The 16,532-nt window shown below is 50.8% G+C and overlaps 1 protein-coding gene across 1 annotated transcript in view; it reads right to left on the reverse strand.

Moving 5' to 3' along the window:
- TOMM70 (translocase of outer mitochondrial membrane 70) overlaps positions 1–16,532 on the reverse strand; it is a 105,863-nt gene that overhangs the window by 17,291 nt on the left and 72,040 nt on the right. The window contains exons 8-10 of the mRNA XM_075335150.1: positions 13,641–13,748; positions 5,548–5,664; positions 3,756–3,853 (exon numbers count right to left, since the gene is read on the reverse strand). Of these exons, the coding sequence (XP_075191265.1) occupies positions 3,756–3,853; positions 5,548–5,664; positions 13,641–13,748 (323 nt within the window). The remainder of the gene's footprint in view (positions 1–3,755; positions 3,854–5,547; positions 5,665–13,640; positions 13,749–16,532) is intronic.

Genomic DNA, 16,532 nt, shown 5'->3' on the forward strand with positions numbered 1-16,532 from the left:
GAGCAGCCGGAGGGACCACTGTGGTGCGATACCAGGCTGAGGCATTGCCAGGTTAGAGCAGGCATCACAATGTGGATATGTGCTCGGTTCAGGCAGCACGAGCTTACATGCAGTGCATATTGCATACAGCCTTGCAGCCTTGCTCCTCGTGTGAGACATGCTGCTGAAGTGGGGGCTCTGAGCCAGAATGACCCCCAGAGAGTATATAAGCAGGTCCACAACCGGAGGTTGTGGCTTACCAGACCGTTTGTGTGCCCTCCAGATCCCACAGCCCGGACCCCCAGACAGATTAGCAGAGATGCTGCAGCCAGCGCCGATCGCTGAGAGAACGCTGATAAAATGGCGCCGGAGTGAGGAGAGGGGGCGGGATCTGGAGGGGCAAGGAGATTTACAGGGGAGGGGACATTTACTCAAAGAGGAGTGTCCCTCCCCTGTGCCGAACGGCCGCTGGGCGGAGTCGCACTGTCCCTCTGCATGATTGACATGCAGGGGCAGTGAAATCGAAACTAGGTGTCAGGCGAAGCCGGGGCCTAAATTTAAGCGATGCGGCCGGCGCGCAGGCACCATCGGCGCGGTTCTCAGGTGAAAACCAGAGAACCGGCCGGAAATGTCAAAACAGATACACAGCCCACTCTTCCCAACAATAAAGTACAAGGGACCCCCCGAAAATAACGTCTCAGATACTTAGCTTGTGAGACGCAGGGTTTCAAGTCCCTGGGGATGAGTGCTCCGTCCGACAGGATCCTGAAGGGCTGCGGATGGAGACCGGTCTCCTGCAAGACAGGGAGAACCGTGCTGGCTCCCACTTCAAGCCAGAGCCCGAGGGATGGTGAAGGAGCGCGGCATGTAAGGCTCTAGCCCTGGAATCAACCTTAACAACACCGCCGACACAGTGGGGTGAGAAGGGACATGTCGGGAGTCCAGGCTTGGACCCGCTTTTCTTCAAACTCTTTCCAAAAAATCAAAAATCAGATGAGAATGCATGTGTGGATGTATGCCTCCTGAACACAAAGCATTGAACTGGCTATATTTGGTTATCCCGGGGGTGTATATGCTCAGAGGGAGGAGCTACACTTTTTAGTGTAGTACTTTGTGTGTCCTCCGGAGGCAGAAGCTATACACCCAATGTCTGGGTCTCCCATAGGAACGATAAAGAAACGGTTGCTTCAACTAGGTAGCTTTTTTTTTCACAAGGCTATCAGGAAAAAATGCACCATAAAATGTATTGTGCATTTTCTCCTGAGTACGCAGATACCTCATATGTGGTGGAAAGTAATTGTTTGGGCGCATGGCGGGGCTCAGAAAGAAGGAGCGCCATTTGACAGCAAAATTGGTTGGAATCATTAGCGGACGCCATGTCACGTTTGGAGACCCCCTATGGTGCCTAAACAGTGGAGCTCCCCCACAAGTGACCCCATTTTGGAAACTAGAGCCCTCAAATAATTTTTCTAGATGTTTGGTGAGCACTTTGAACACCTGGGGGCTTCACAGAAGTTTATAGCGTTGAGCCGTGAAAAGAAAAAATTGTTTTTTTACCACAAAACGGTTGCTTCAACTAGGTAGCTTTTTTTTTCACAAGGCTATCAGGAAAAAATGCACCATAAAACGTATTGTGCAATTTTTCCTGAGTACGTAGATACCTCATATGTGGTGGAAAGTAATTGTTTGGGCAAATGGCGAGGCTCAGAAGAGAAGGAGCGCCATTTGACTTTTCAAACGCACAGACGCAGTGCACTGATCGGCCGCTGCAGGATGCACGGTCGGATGCGATACAAAAAGCGTCGGGGATACGTAAAAAAAAAGTCACGCCAAAAATTGACCATGGATGCAGATCTGTTATGTGCATCCCTGATCAGCGCTTGGCGGGATGCACGGACGGATGCGATACAAAAAGCGTCGCAGATACGGAAAAAAGTCACGCCAAAAATTGAGCAGGGATGCCGATCCGTTATGTGCATCCCTGATTAGCGCTCGGCGGGACGCACGGATGGATGGGATACAAAAAGCGTTGCGAATACAGAAAAAAGTCACGCCAAAAATTGAGCAGGGATGCAGATACGTTATGTGCATCCCTGATCAGCGCTCGGCGGGACGCACGGACGGATGCGATACAAAAAGCGTCGGGGATACGGAAAAAAAAGTCCCGCCAAAAATTGAGCAGGGATGCAGATACGTTATCTGCATCCCTGATCAGCGTTGGCGGGAGAACGGACAGATGCCATACAAAAAGCGCCGGGAATACGGAAAAAAAAGTCCCGCCAATAATTGAGCAGGGATGCAGATACGTTATCTGCATCCCTGATCAGCGCTTGGCGGGACGCACGGACAGATGCCATACAAAAAGCGTCGGGGATACGGAAAAAAAAAAAGTCACGCCAAAAATTGAGCAGGGATGCAGATCCGCTATCTGCATCCCTGATCAGCGCTCAGCGGGACGCACGGACAGATGAGGTGTAAAAATGGACAGGGGATACAGAAAAAAAAAAAAAAAAGTTATACTCACAGTACCCAGAGGATCACTGACCAGAAGAGCTGCAGAGGAACAAATGGCAGAGAGATGGACAGCTTTACAGGAGCAGCAGGCAGATCAGCAGAATGCCCAGGAAGGACCCAGCGATGGAGGCAGATGTGATCGGGCCGGTGAAGACAGGTAAGAGGACGTCGGGGGAGAGCAGAGGGGGAGGGGGGGTGAGAGCAGAGGGGGAGGGGGGGTGAGAGCAGAGGGGGAGGGGGGGGTGAGAGCAGAGGGGGAGGGGGGGGTGAGAGCAGAGGGGGAGGGGTGAGAGCAGAGGGGGGGGGGTGAGAGCAGAGGGGGAGGGGGGAGAGCAGAGGGGGAAACCGGAGAGGGAGCTGCAGAAGCAGAATAGAGATAATGGGGGAGGCAGTCAGATCGCGGGGGGAGCAGATCGGGATGTCGGGGGGGGGGGGGAGCAGATCGGGATGTCGGGGGGGGGGGGGGAGCAGATCGGGATGTCGGGGGGGGGGGGGGAGCAGATCGGGATGTCGGGGGGGGGAGATCGCAGGGGGGCACGGGCAGGGGCTAACACGGGAGCGCGCATGGGCTGCAAGGTGAGCACAGTACTCACGTGCAGCAGGAGCGGTGACCTCAGCTACGGCGGCGGGCAGCAGCAGCGGTGGCGTGGTACCACGATTGCGCGTCATAGCACGATCGCTCCAATCAGTGCTGCAGGGGCTGGGGGCGACATGTTTGAGGTCCACCTATGATATGCTGCAGCAGCTGCGGCATCTCATAGCTGGATCTCACAGTATCGCACTATTTCCGGCATTATTTTTGCCGAAATTAGTGCGAACGATGTGGTTGGCAATTCAGATTTGAACAGCCAATCACATCGATCGTCGATAGGGGGTGGCGATGCCGCCCCCCCTGGGGTCAAGCAAAGGTCCCCTGCTGTAAGAAACAGCAGGGGACATAATTTGAAAGCCGTTGCTATGGCCACGGCAATCAAATGAAGTTTAGGAAGTAAAATTACGTCCCTGGTCGTTAAGTCACGTTAAAATAGGACGTAATTTTACTGCCCGCGGTCGTGAAGGGGTTAAACCAAGGTTCCACTGTAGTGGTATTTGTGGTGCCGCACTGAGCATAAAGGTAAGAGTAGATCCTAAGGGGTAAATATTAAATTACACAATTCGATTCCTTTTTGCTTTGGCTCAGATGTTTTCAGCCACATGTCCTAAGACATTTTACGCCAAGGTCTTAATTGGATTCCCATCATCAATAATTGGAAACCACTTACCCTTTATGAACATATGTGGTGGCATTGTCTGGTTCAAGCTCTATACATTGATCGTACATCTCATCAGCTTTCCCAAACTGCTGCTGATCTGTTAGTGCCTATAAAAACATGAACACCACAGGATTTATTAGCCAGAGCTTCCAATATCGTGACTTAAAGGGGTTGTCCGGTCTAAGTCTCCAGTCACTCTGTGTGTCACTCTATGACTGCAGACTTATGAATCCTCCCAGCAAACAAAGTGATTCACCAGATTCCGAGCCGGGAACAGCGGTCACGTCTACAGTCCCTATGTGACTGCAGCCTTATAAATCCTCCCAGGGCACACAGGATTCCCTGGTTTCTGAGCCGGGAATGGCGGTCATGTGACCGCAAGTGTGTGATACACATGCTCTTGGCTAGACCCCGACTAGTGGCCATGGCCTCACTCCATACAAGTGTATGGTGAGGGCGCGTCCAACTAGACGCCTGTGTCTACTAGTTGGACGCGCCATCTCCATACACTTGCACTGAGTGAGGCTGCGCCTACTAGTCGGGTTCTGGCTGAGAGCATACATATCACACAACTGCGGTCACGTGACCATCATTCCCTCCCGACTCAAACTGGGGCATCCTGTGTGCACTGGGAGGATTCATAAGTCTGCAGTCACAAAGTGACAAAGTGATTGTAGACGTATCATTTTAGGCTGGACAACCCCTTTAAAGTTTAAACACAATATTCACATCTGATTCATCCATCAGGAAATACTCCCAGCAATCCCTTTGATGTGATGCTTCATACCAGTTGCATTCTTATTTTATATGAAGAGTGCTGTTTTTTTGTGGTTGTCACCGGTACTGGAGGAAAAAAAAGGTGCACTGTCTATTGGCTTTTGTAAGGACATGACCGGATTTCCCCCAATACAAGTAAGCTAAAGAATTTACAGCAATGACAAAAACAGAAAAACACCTAAATCCCAGCAGTTACAAGGTCTGTATCCAAGGAGACAACACAATTAGAGGCAAAGTGACATTTTCTAAGCAAAACCTGACATCCTACACCTGGCGTACAGATGGCAGCGTGGGAACAGCAGAACAACGGTGCCAGTCTGTGGGTGATCATCAGAGGACAGAGGTTCTACAGAAATACACTCATGATCATTACAACAGCAACAAGGAAACGTCATGGAATTATGGAAAGTACAGGGTTAATAGATCTGTTAATGATATGCAAATTATGAAAAAATGGAAATGGAAAATGTTCAAAACATCTTGAGTCAGTCTGAGTGTCCGACCGCACGTTCATGTACTGAGCACCAGAGCATGGTAGTGCCCGCTCATCACTAGTTACGAGTATTGAGCACCCGAGCATGGTAGTGCTCACTCATCACTAGTTACAAGTACTCAACCGTGGTAATGACTGCTCATCACTAGTTACAAGCACCCGTGCATGGTAGTGCCCGCTCATCAATAGTTATAAGCACTCAACCGTGGTAATGGCTGCTCATCACTAGTTACAAGCACCTGCGCATGGTAGTGCCCGCTCATCACTAGTTACGAGTATTGAGCACCTGAGCATGGTAGTGCTCGCTCATCACTACGGTAGTACAGAGCACCCGAGCATGGTAGTGCCTGCTCATCACTGGTAGGGACATTACATTCATGTTTTCATGCACCATAGAAACACGTTATGTTGTCTAAAAATCAAACGTAAAACAATGATTTAAAGCAGAAAACTGAACTGTAAAAGGGATGGTCCCAACTGCATAACACTTTCCATATGATTTAGTAGGGAACACTCATGTCAATACTTTACCTGGGCATAAAGGGCATAGCCCTCTGCACATTTTGGAAATTTCTTAATGACATCTTCAAACCCTTTCATTGCAGCTTTGATCTGAAGTGGATTGCTCCCAGTATATGCTTTACGGTACTAGAAAGGAAGCGAAGACACATTAATAACTTCTCAATATTTTTACCCTTGTGTAGCTGACCATCATGTACAGCCATCTACTCCTCAGCTGGGATGTCAGGAACGTTAATTGCTGACTGAAGGTTGCTGCAAACTCAACTGAAAGCGAATATTTCAGTCCTTGGATGGAGATCTTCTTTAGGGTGGAGACCATTGTGTTAAACTTGTTCAAAATACCCTCTTACTTTTCTTAGGCCTCTTTCACATGTCATTGTGTTAGTTTTTATACATACCAGAATCAAGGAAATACGCAGACCCATTAAAATCAATGGATCTGCGCACACATCAGTGGTTTTTCACTGACTGTGTCTCCGTGAGGCGTACACGTATGTCCATGTGCCGCGCACAGAGACAAGTCGGGTTTTTTTCTGGCATTACTGATGTCCCACGGACCACACTATGGTGTGATCTGTGAAACACGTACTAGAAAAACATGTACATTGAAAATAAAATGATTTTTATACTCATCTTCTCCAGCGACGCTCTCTCCGGCCTCTGCTGGTTGCTGCTTTCTGCCCGGCTAATTACTGTCATGCATAATAATTTATGCACGGCACAGCCGACCCGGAAGTAGCTGCAGAGGTGACACAGCGGCGGCCGGAGGCAGCATCCGGGAGAGTTCAGCACCATAGACAGCAAGAGCGGGGACAGGTGAGTTCATCTCCATGTGCAATCACGGATTGCACATGGACAACCCACGTGGGACATATGCGTTTTTTATAAGTCAGTGAAAAAAGTCTGGTTTTCACTGACGTGTGAAACAGGCCTTGCACAGAGAATTTATAGGGTAAGTAAACTTTTTCATATTAAAACTAAAAATGCAATTGGAATACATTTAATTCCTTGGTGACCGTCCCATGTACATAACAAACATACAGAAAAATGTCATTTTATCACTTTTTTGTCACTTTTTTTTTCTTGTGGTATCTGATAACGTGTTTTGTGCAGGTTCTTAAAAATAGTACACGTGTTTCTTGAACTTTGTGCAAAATCTAAACGGCTATTTGCTTTTACAGTTCAGGCTGCTTTCACACGTCCGTTTTTCGCTGTGCGGCACAATCGGTAAAAACCGCAAAGAACGGATCCGGCGTTTATTGCCGCCGGATCCGTTCTTTCCCCCATAGAATTGTATTAGCGCCAAATTCTGCCGCATGGCCTTGCGTTGCATCCGGCTTTTGCAGGATCCGGCAAAATTTGATTGTGCAGCGGCCGGATGGAATGCTGAGGGGGAACGTTTTTTGTCTCATCCGGCGCCATGCGGCGTGTTTTATAATGGAAGTCCATGGACGCCGGATCCGGCACAATGCGGAAAAAAATTGATACAGCCGCCGGATCTGGTTTTTGAACTGCGCATGCTCAGTAGCACAACGGATCCGTCAAAAAACGGAAGGAATGCATGGAAAAACTGAAGCAGCAGATCCGTTTTTTCGCCGGATCCGTTGCATCTCTTGTTTTTGCCGGATTGTGCCACACGGTGAAAAACAGATGTGTGAAAGCAGCCTAACCTTTTTTGTGTGACTGTTCAGAGGAAAAATATCACAGGTTCTGTAAAAATTCAAGGTCTACATAAAATATTTTCAGGGGAATACTGGGCGGCATTTGAGCAAAAATGTAGCAATATTTTACAAAGTTGCAATTGATGAATCAGCTGAAAATATCTCCAAAAACATCAAAAACTCGTCCAAAAGGGACACACAAAAGCAGAAATTAATAGGTTGAAAAAGTGCAAACTAAAAAAAAATAAGGCACAAATGAAAAACAAAAAACTAGACAAAACCAGATGGAAGAAGGGAATTTTGTTTACTTACCGTAAATTCCTTTTCTTCTAGCTCCAATTGGGAGACCCAGACAATTGGGTGTATAGCTACTGCCTCCGGAGGCCGCACAAAGTACTACACTTAAAAGTGTAAGGCCCCTCCCCTTCTGGCTATACACCCCCCCGTGGGAGCACGGGTCCCTCAGTTTTAGTGCAAAAGCAAGAAGGAGGAAAGCCAATAACTGTTTCAAAAACAAATTCAATCCGATAAACAATATCGGAGAACGTAACTTATCAACATGAACAACATGTGCACCCGAAAAACAAATACCCTAAGAAAAAACAGGGCGGGTGCTGGGTCTCCCAATTGGAGCTAGAAGAAAAGGAATTTACGGTAAGTAAACAAAATTCCCTTCTTTTTCGCTCCTAATTGGGAGACCCAGACAATTGGGACGTCCAAAAGCAGTCCCTGGGTGGGTAAAAGAATACCTCGTGATCGGGCTGTCAGGCAGCCCTTTCTTACAGGTGGGCCACCGCCGCCTGCAGGACTTGTCTACCTAGGCTGGCATCCGCCGAAGCGTAGGTATGCACCTGATAATGCTTGGTAAAAGTGTGCAGACTCGACCAGGTAGCCGCCTGGCACACCTGCTGAGCCGTAGCCTGATGCCGTAATGCCCAGGACGCACCCACGGCTCTGGTAGAATGGGCCTTCAGTCCAGGAGTCGGAAGCCCAGCAGAACGGTAGGCGTGAAGAATTGGTTCCTTGATCCACCGCGCAAGGGTGGATTTGGAAGCTTGCGACCCTTTATGCTGAGCAGCGACCAGGATAAAGAGTGCATCCGAACGGCGCAGAGGCGCCGTGCGGGAAATGTAGATCCTGAGTGCTCTCACCAGGTCCAACAGATGCAAACCCTTTTCAAATTGGTGAACTGGATGCGGACACAAAGATGGTAAAGTGATATCCTGATTGAGATGAAAGGAAGATACCACCTTGGGAAGAAACTCTGGAATTGGACGCAGTACTACCTTGTCTTGGTGAAACACCAGGAAGGGAGATTTGCAAGATAACGCCGCCAGCTCTGACACTCTCCGAAGAGACGTGACCGCCACCAGAAAAGCCACTTTCTGTGAAAGCCGAGAAAAGGAAATCTCCTTCATAGGCTCGAAAGGTGGCTTCTGGAGAGCAATTAGAACCTTGTTCAGATCCCAGGGTTCCAATGGCCGCTTGTAAGGGGGAACGATATGACAAACCCCTTGCAGGAACGTGCGTACCTTAGGAAGTCGCGCCAGGCGCTTCTGAAAGAATACGGATAGCGCAGAGACTTGTCCTTTAAGGGAGCTAAGCGACAAACCTTTTTCCAACCCAGACTGCAGGAAGGAAAGAAAAATAGGCAATGCAAATGGCCAGGGAGAAACTCCCTGAGCAGAGCACCAAGATAAGAATATCTTCCACGTTCTGTGGTAGATCTTGGCGGAGGATGGTTTCCTAGCCTGTCTCATGGTGGCAACAACATCATGAGATAAACCTGAGGTCCCTAGGATCCAGGACTCAATGGCCACACAGTCAGGTTCAGGGCCGCAGAATTCAGATGGAAAAATGGCCCTTGAGACAGCAAGTCTGGACGGCCTGGTAGCGCCCACGGTTGTCCTACCGTGAGATGCCACAGATCCGGGTACCACGACCTCCTTGGCCAGTCTGGAGCGACGAGAATGGCGCAACGGCAGTCGGACCTGATTTTGCGGAGCACTCTGGGCAACAATGCCAGAGGTGGGAACACATAAGGTAGTCGGAACTGCGACCAATCCTGAACTAAGGCGTCTGCCGCCAGAGCTCGGTGATCGTGAGACCGTGCCATGAAAACCGGGACCTTGTTGTTGTGCCGTGACGCCATCAGGTCGACGTCCGGCATCCCCCAGCGGCGACAGATCTCCTGAAACACGTCCGGGTGAAGGGACCATTCCCCTGCGTCCATGCCCTGGCGACTGAGAAAGTCTGCTTCCCAGTTTTCCACGCCTGGGATGTGAACTGCGGATATGGTGGATGCTGTGTTTTCCACCCACGTCAGAATCCGCCGGACTTCTTGAAAGGCTTGCCGACTGCGTGTTCCCCCTTGGTGGTTGATGTACGCCACCGCTGTGGAATTGTCCGACTGAATCCGGATCTGCTTGCCCTCCAGCCACTGTTGGAAGGCTCGCAGAGCAAGATAGACTGCTCTGATTTCCAGAACATTGATCTGAAGGGTGGACTCTCTCTGAGTCCACGTACCCTGAGCCCTGTGGTGAAGAAACACTGCTCCCCACCCTGATAGGCTCGCATCTGTCGTGACCACCGCCCAGGATGGGGGTAGGAACGACTTTCCTTTTGACAATGAGGTGGGAAGAAGCCACCATCGGAGAGAGTCCTTGGCTGCCTGAGAGAGGGAGACATCCCTGTCGAGGGACGTCGACTTCCCGTCCCATTGGCGGAGAATGTCACATTGTAGAGGGCGCAGATGAAACTGCGCGAAAGGGACTGCTTCCATTGCTGCCACCATCTTCCCTAGGAAATGCATGAGGCGCCTCAAGGAGTGGGACTGGTTCTGCAGGAGAGATTGCACCCCTGTCTGCAGAGAGCACTGCTTGTCCAGTGGAAGCTTCACTATCGCTGAGAGAGTATGAAACTCCATGCCAAGATATGTTAGTGATTGGGTCGGGGTTAGATTTGACTTTGAAAAGTTGATAATCCACCCAAAACTCTGGAGAGTCTTCAGTGCCACGTTCAGACTGTGTTGGCATGCCTCTTGAGAGGGTGCCTTTATAAGTAGATCGTCCAAATACGGGATCACGGAGTGACCCTGCGAGTGCAGGACAGCTACTACTGCTGCGATGACCTTGGTGAAGACCCGAGGGGCTGTTGCCAGCCCGAAAGGTAACGCTACGAACTGCAGGTGTTCGCTTTCTATAACGAAGCGTAGAAAACGCTGATGCTCTGGCGCAATCGGCACGTGAAGATAAGCATCTTTGATGTCTATTGATGCTAAGAAATCTCCTTGAGACATGGAGGCTATGACGGAGCGTAGAGATTCCATCCGGAACCTCCTGGTTTTTACGTGTTTGTTGAGCAACTTTAGATCCAGGACGGGCCGAAAGGACCCGTCCTTCTTTGGCACCACAAACAGATTGGAGTAAAAACCGTGACCTTGTTCCTGAAGAGGAACGGAAGTCACCACTCCCTCCGCCTTTAGAGCGGCCACCGCCTGCAGCAGAGCAACGGCTCGGTCGGGCGGTGGGGAAGTTCTGAAGAAACGAGTTGGAGGACGAGAGCTGAACTCTATCCTGTACCCGTGAGACAGAATGTCCCTCACCCAACGGTCTTTGACCTGTGACAGCCAAATGTCGCCAAAGCGGGAGAGCCTGCCACCGACCGAGGATGCGGAGAGAGGAGGCTGAAAGTCATGAGGAAGCCGTCTTGGTAACGGTTCTTCCTGCTGTCTTTTTTGGGCGTGACTGAGTCCGCCAAGAATCTGAGCCTCTCTGATCCTTTTGAGTCCTTTTGGACGAGGAGAATTGGGACCTGCCTGAGCCTCGAAAGGACCGAAAACCAGACTGACCCCTCCTTTGTTGGGGCTTGTTTTGTCTGTGTTGAGGTAAGGATGAGTCCTTACCCTTGGAGTGTTTAATGATTTCATCCAAACGCTCCCCAAACAATCGGTCACGAGAAAAAGGCAAACTGGTTAAGCACTTCTTGGAAGCAGAATCTGCCTTCCATTCTCTCAACCACAGGGCTCTGCGCAAAACCACGGAGTTGGCTGACGCCACCGCCGTACGGCTCGTAGAGTCCAGGACAGCATTAATCGCGTAAGACGCGAATGCAGACATTTGAGAGGTCAATGGTGCCACCTGCGGGGCAGATGTACGTGTGACCGAGTCGACTTGTATAAGCCCAGCTGAAATAGCTTGGAGTGCCCATACGGCTGCGAAAGCTGGCGCCAACGACGCTCCAATAGCTTCATAGATGGATTTCAGCCAGAGCTCCATCTGCCTGTCAGTGGCATCTTTAAGTGCCGCTCCATCTTCTACTGCAACTAAAGATCTAGCTGCAAGCCTGGAGATTGGAGGGTCCACCTTGGGACACTGGGTCCAACCCTTGACCACGTCAGGGGGAAAAGGATAGCGTGTATCTTTAAGCCGTTTAGAAAACCGCTTCTCAGGATAAGCGTGGTGTTTCTGGATTGCATCTCTAAAGTCAGAGTGGTCCAGAAAAGTGCTTAATTTACGCTTGGGATATCTGAAATGGAATTTCTCCTGCTGTGAAGCTGCCTCCTCCGCAGGAGGAGCTGGCGGAGAAATATCTAACATCCTATTGATGGACGCTATAAGATCATTCACTATGGCGTCACCATCCGGTGTATCCAGATTGAGAGCGGTCCCAGGATCAGAATCTTGATCAGTTACATCCGCCTCATCACCCATAGATTCGTCCCGCTGGGATCCTGACCAGTGAGACGAAGTTGAGGGCCCCTCATAACGAGCCCGCTTAGGTTGTCTGGGACTGTCGTCCGAGTCAGAATCGTCACCCTGGGGTGCATGTGACACCCCCGGAGCTTGGAAGTGTTCCAGCTGAGGGGGACCAGGGAGCAATGATGCCACAGTGTCCATGGTCTGAGTTACTGGTCTAGACTGCAATGTTTCAAGAATCTTTGACATGGTCATAGACAATCTGTCAGCAAAAGCTGCAAACTCCGTTCCTGTCACCTGGACAGCATTCACAGGTGGTACACCCTGGGTCACGTCCAGCAGAGGCCCCGGCTGTGCAAGTTGCACAGGGGCCGAGCACTGCACACAATGGGGGTCAGTGGAACCTGCCGGTAGAGCAGCCCCACATGCGGTACAGGCAGCATATAATGTCTGTGCCTTGGCACCCTTGCGTTTTGCGGACGACATGCTGTTGCCTCCTTGTAATCTAGGAGGGTATATAGCCGAGAATCACCAGCGACCGTACAGTACAAAGTATTTGCAAACACAAAATACTCAGTATACAAACGGCACAAGTGGGGGTGAGCCCTTGAGGCTGCTTACCGCCCGCTGAACAGCGGGTATGAGGCCGTAGAATCCCGTGTCTGGGTCTCCCCGTCTCCCCTCTGCAGCTCAGCGTGCAGGCAGGAATGGCTGCCGGCGTTCTGTGAAGAGGGGCGGACCGTGGGCGTGCCACAAACAAAGTGCGGGAAACTGCGTCCTACTGTGCCTGGTGTGAGGGCTGGAGTATGTAAAAACGACTCCAGCCCTCAGCGCTGATGCTCTGTACAGCGTCCCGCCCTCCTCCTGACTGGCAGGTGCGGAGGCGGGAACGAACGAACTAGGCCGCAAAAACCGGGGACTGTAGTAATAAGCGCGGCCGTGATATGTGCACGGTCAGCGCGGAAGTCCCCGGCGCACCACAAGTCCCAGCCGCGTCGCAGTCCCAGCGGCCGGCGCGACCGTTCTCCCTGAGTCTACCCACTCAGCTAAGCTGAAGTGAGGAAATGGCACAAGCGCAGCAGCGCTGTTGTCCCCGGCGCACTAACACACCCAGCAATGCTGCGGTGTGCGCGCGTATGCACGGGGACACAGAGTACCTTGACGGAGCAGGGCCATGTCCCTGACGATACTCAGCTCCATATCCAGCGGCTTCTCCAGGGGCTGCGGATGGAGCACGGTCTCAGTGCCTGGAGACCGGTAAAATCCCACTTCGCCCAGAGCCCTAATGGGGATGGGGAAGGAATCAGCATGTGGGCTCCAGCCTCCGTACCCGCAATGGGTACCTCAACCTTAACAAGCACCACCGACAGAAAGTGGGGTGAGAAGGGAGCATGCTGGGGGCCCTGTATGGGCCCTCTTTTCTTCCATCTGACATAGTCAGCAGCTGCTGCTGACTAAACAGTGGAGCTATGCGTGCGTGTCTGACCTCCTTCGCACAAAGCAAAAACTGAGGGACCCGTGCTCCCACGGGGGGGTGTATAGCCAGAAGGGGAGGGGCCTTACACTTTTAAGTGTAGTACTTTGTGCGGCCTCCGGAGGCAGTAGCTATACACCCAATTGTCTGGGTCTCCCAATTAGGAGCGAAAAAGAAATGCAATATTGACTGTGGCCCTTGGCTTCTTCATACCAAGAGTGAGTTAACACTGGCTCGTAGATAGGAGAGGCTGCACAGCTCAGTACTTACTAATGCAAAGCATTTCTGTGCCTGAGCCAAAGCCGAGTCTGGTCGCAATCTAATACATTCATCAAAGTCTGCAACCGCTTCATCAACTTGGTCCAGCAGGATTTTGAGCTGCAAATAAAGGGACAATTTTACATTCGCATCTTATGGTCTCCCCCTGTTACAAATACACATCACTCACTTACAAAATGTAATTCTAGACATTTTCCTAGCTTTTTATTAAAAGAAGGGAATTTTGTTTACTTACCGTAAATTCCTTTTCTTCTAGCTCCAATTGGGAGACCCAGACAATTGGGTGTATAGCTATTGCCTCTGGAGGCCACACAAAGTATTACACTTAAAAGTGTAAGGCCCCTCCCCTTCTGGCTATACACCCCCAGTGGGATCACTGGCTCACCAGTTTTAGTGCCAAAGCAAGAAGGAGGAAAGCCAATAACTGGTTTAAAGACCAATTCAATCCGAGGAAACATCGGAGAACTGAACCATACCACATGAACAACATGTGTACCCGAAAAAACAGAAAAACCCCCAGAAAACAGGGCGGGTGCTGGGTCTCCCAATTGGAGCTAGAAGAAAAGGAATTTACGGTAAGTAAACAAAATTCCCTTCTTCTTTGTCGCTCCATTGGGAGACCCAGACAATTGGGATGTCCAAAAGCAATCCCTGGGTGGGTAAAAGAATACCTCATGATAGGGCCGTCAAACGGCCCTCTCCTACAGGTGGCCAACCGCCGCCTGAATGACTTATCTACCTAGGCTGGCGTCTGCCGAAGCGTAGGTATGCATCTGATAATGCTTGGTAAAAGTAAGTAGACTCGACCAGGTGGGTGCCTGACACACCTGCTGAGCCGTAGCCTGGTGCCGTAATGCCTAGGATGCACCCACGGCTCTGGTAGAATGGGCCTTCGGCCTTGAGAGAACCAGAAGCCCAGTAGAACTGTAGGTTTCAAGAATTGGTTCCTCGATCCCCCGAGCAAGGGTGGATCTGGAAGCTTGCGACTGTTTACGCCGACCAGCGACAAGGACAAAGAGTGCATCCGGGTGGCGCAGGAGCGCCATGCGGGAAGTAGAACCTGAGTGCTCTCACCAGAACCAACAGATGCAAATCTTTCTGAAATTGATGGACTGGACGAGGACACAAAGAAGGTGAGGTGATATCCTGATTGATATGAAAATGGGATACCACCTTAGGGAGAAATTCCGGAACCGGACGCAGAACTACCCTGTCCTGGTGAAGGACCAGGAAGAGAGTTTGTATAAGAGCGTTGCTAGCTCGGAAACTCTCCTAAGAGACGAGAACGTTAGTAGAAGGCCACTTCCCGTGAAAAACGGGAAGGGAGACATCCTTCAAAGGCTCGAAAGGCGGCATCTGGAGAGCAATTAGAACCTTGTTCAGATCTCAGGGCTCAAACAGCCGCTTGTACGGAGTGCTGAGAAGACAAACTCCCCGTAGGAACGTGCGTACCTGAGGAAGTCGTCGTTTCTGAAAAAAATACAGATAGCGCTGAGACTTGTCCCTAAAGGGAACTGAGCGACAACCCATTTTCCTACCTAGATTGCAGGAAGGAAGGAAACATAGACGATGCAACCGGCCAGGGAGAAACACCCTGCGCCGAGCACCGAGATAAGAACATCTTCCACGTCCTGTGGTCAATCTTGGCGGACGTTGGTATGCTAGCCTGTCTCATGGTGGCAACCACGTCCAGAGGTAATCCTAACGACACTAGGTTCCAGGACTCAATGCCACACCATCCGGTTGAGAGCCGTAGAATTCAAATGGAAGAATGGCCCTTGAGACAGCCAGTCTGATTGGTCTGGTAGTGCCCCCGGTTAGCCTACCGTGAGGCACCACAGAACCGAGTACCACAACATCCTCGGCCAATTTGTAGCGACGAGGATGGCGCGGCCGCAGTCGGTCTTGATCTAGCGCAGTACTCTGGGCAACAATGCCAGAGATGGCACCTAAGGGAGCTGGAACTGCGACCAATGCTGAACTAAGGCGTTTGCCGCCAGAGCTCGATGATTGTGAAACCGTGCCATGAAGCTGGCACATTGTTGTTGTGCCGTGACGCCATTAGATCGACGTCCGGCCTCTGTCAGCGGCGCCAGATCTCCTGAAACCCGTCCGGGTGAGGAGACCATACTCTTTCGGCCACACCTCAGCGACTTAGAAAGTCAGCTTCCTAGTTTCCACACTTGGGATGTGAATTGTGGATATGGTGGATGCCGTGTCATCCACCCACATCAAACCTGCCGGACTTCCTGGAAGGCTTGCCGGTTGCGCGTTCTTCCTTGGTGGTTGATGTATGCCACCGCTGTGGAGCTGTCCGACTGAAGTCGGATATGCTTGCTTTCCAATTGCTGTTGGAAGGTTTGTAGGGCAAGATACACTGCTCTGTGTCAAGAACATTGATCTGAAGAGTGGACTCTTGCTGAGTCCACGTACCCTGAGCGCTGTAGTGGAGAAAAACTGCTCCCCACCCTGATAGACTCGCGTCTGTCGTAACTATCGCCCAGGACGGGGATAGAAAGGACCTTCTTTTTGACCAAGAGGTGAGAAGAAGCCACCACCGTAGAGATTCCTTGGCCGCCTGAGAAAGAACGACGACTCTGTTGAGGGACGTCGACTTCTTGACCCATTGGCGGAGAATGTCCCATTGTAGTGGACGCAGTAAAACTGCGCGAAAGGAACTGCCTCCATTGCTACCATCTTACGTAGGAAGTGCATGAGGCGTCTCAATGTGTGCGACTGGTTCTTAAAGAAGAGCTTGCAGCCCGTAGGAATGCTGTTTGTCTAGCGGCAGCTTCACTATCGCTGAGAGAGTAAGAAACTCTATGCCTAGATATGTTATCGATAGGGTCGGGGTCGGATCTGACTTTAAAAAGTTGATGATCC

Source organism: Anomaloglossus baeobatrachus, chromosome 2 (assembly GCF_048569485.1).
Source record: "Anomaloglossus baeobatrachus isolate aAnoBae1 chromosome 2, aAnoBae1.hap1, whole genome shotgun sequence".
Classification (NCBI taxonomy): domain Eukaryota; kingdom Metazoa; phylum Chordata; class Amphibia; order Anura; family Aromobatidae; genus Anomaloglossus; species Anomaloglossus baeobatrachus.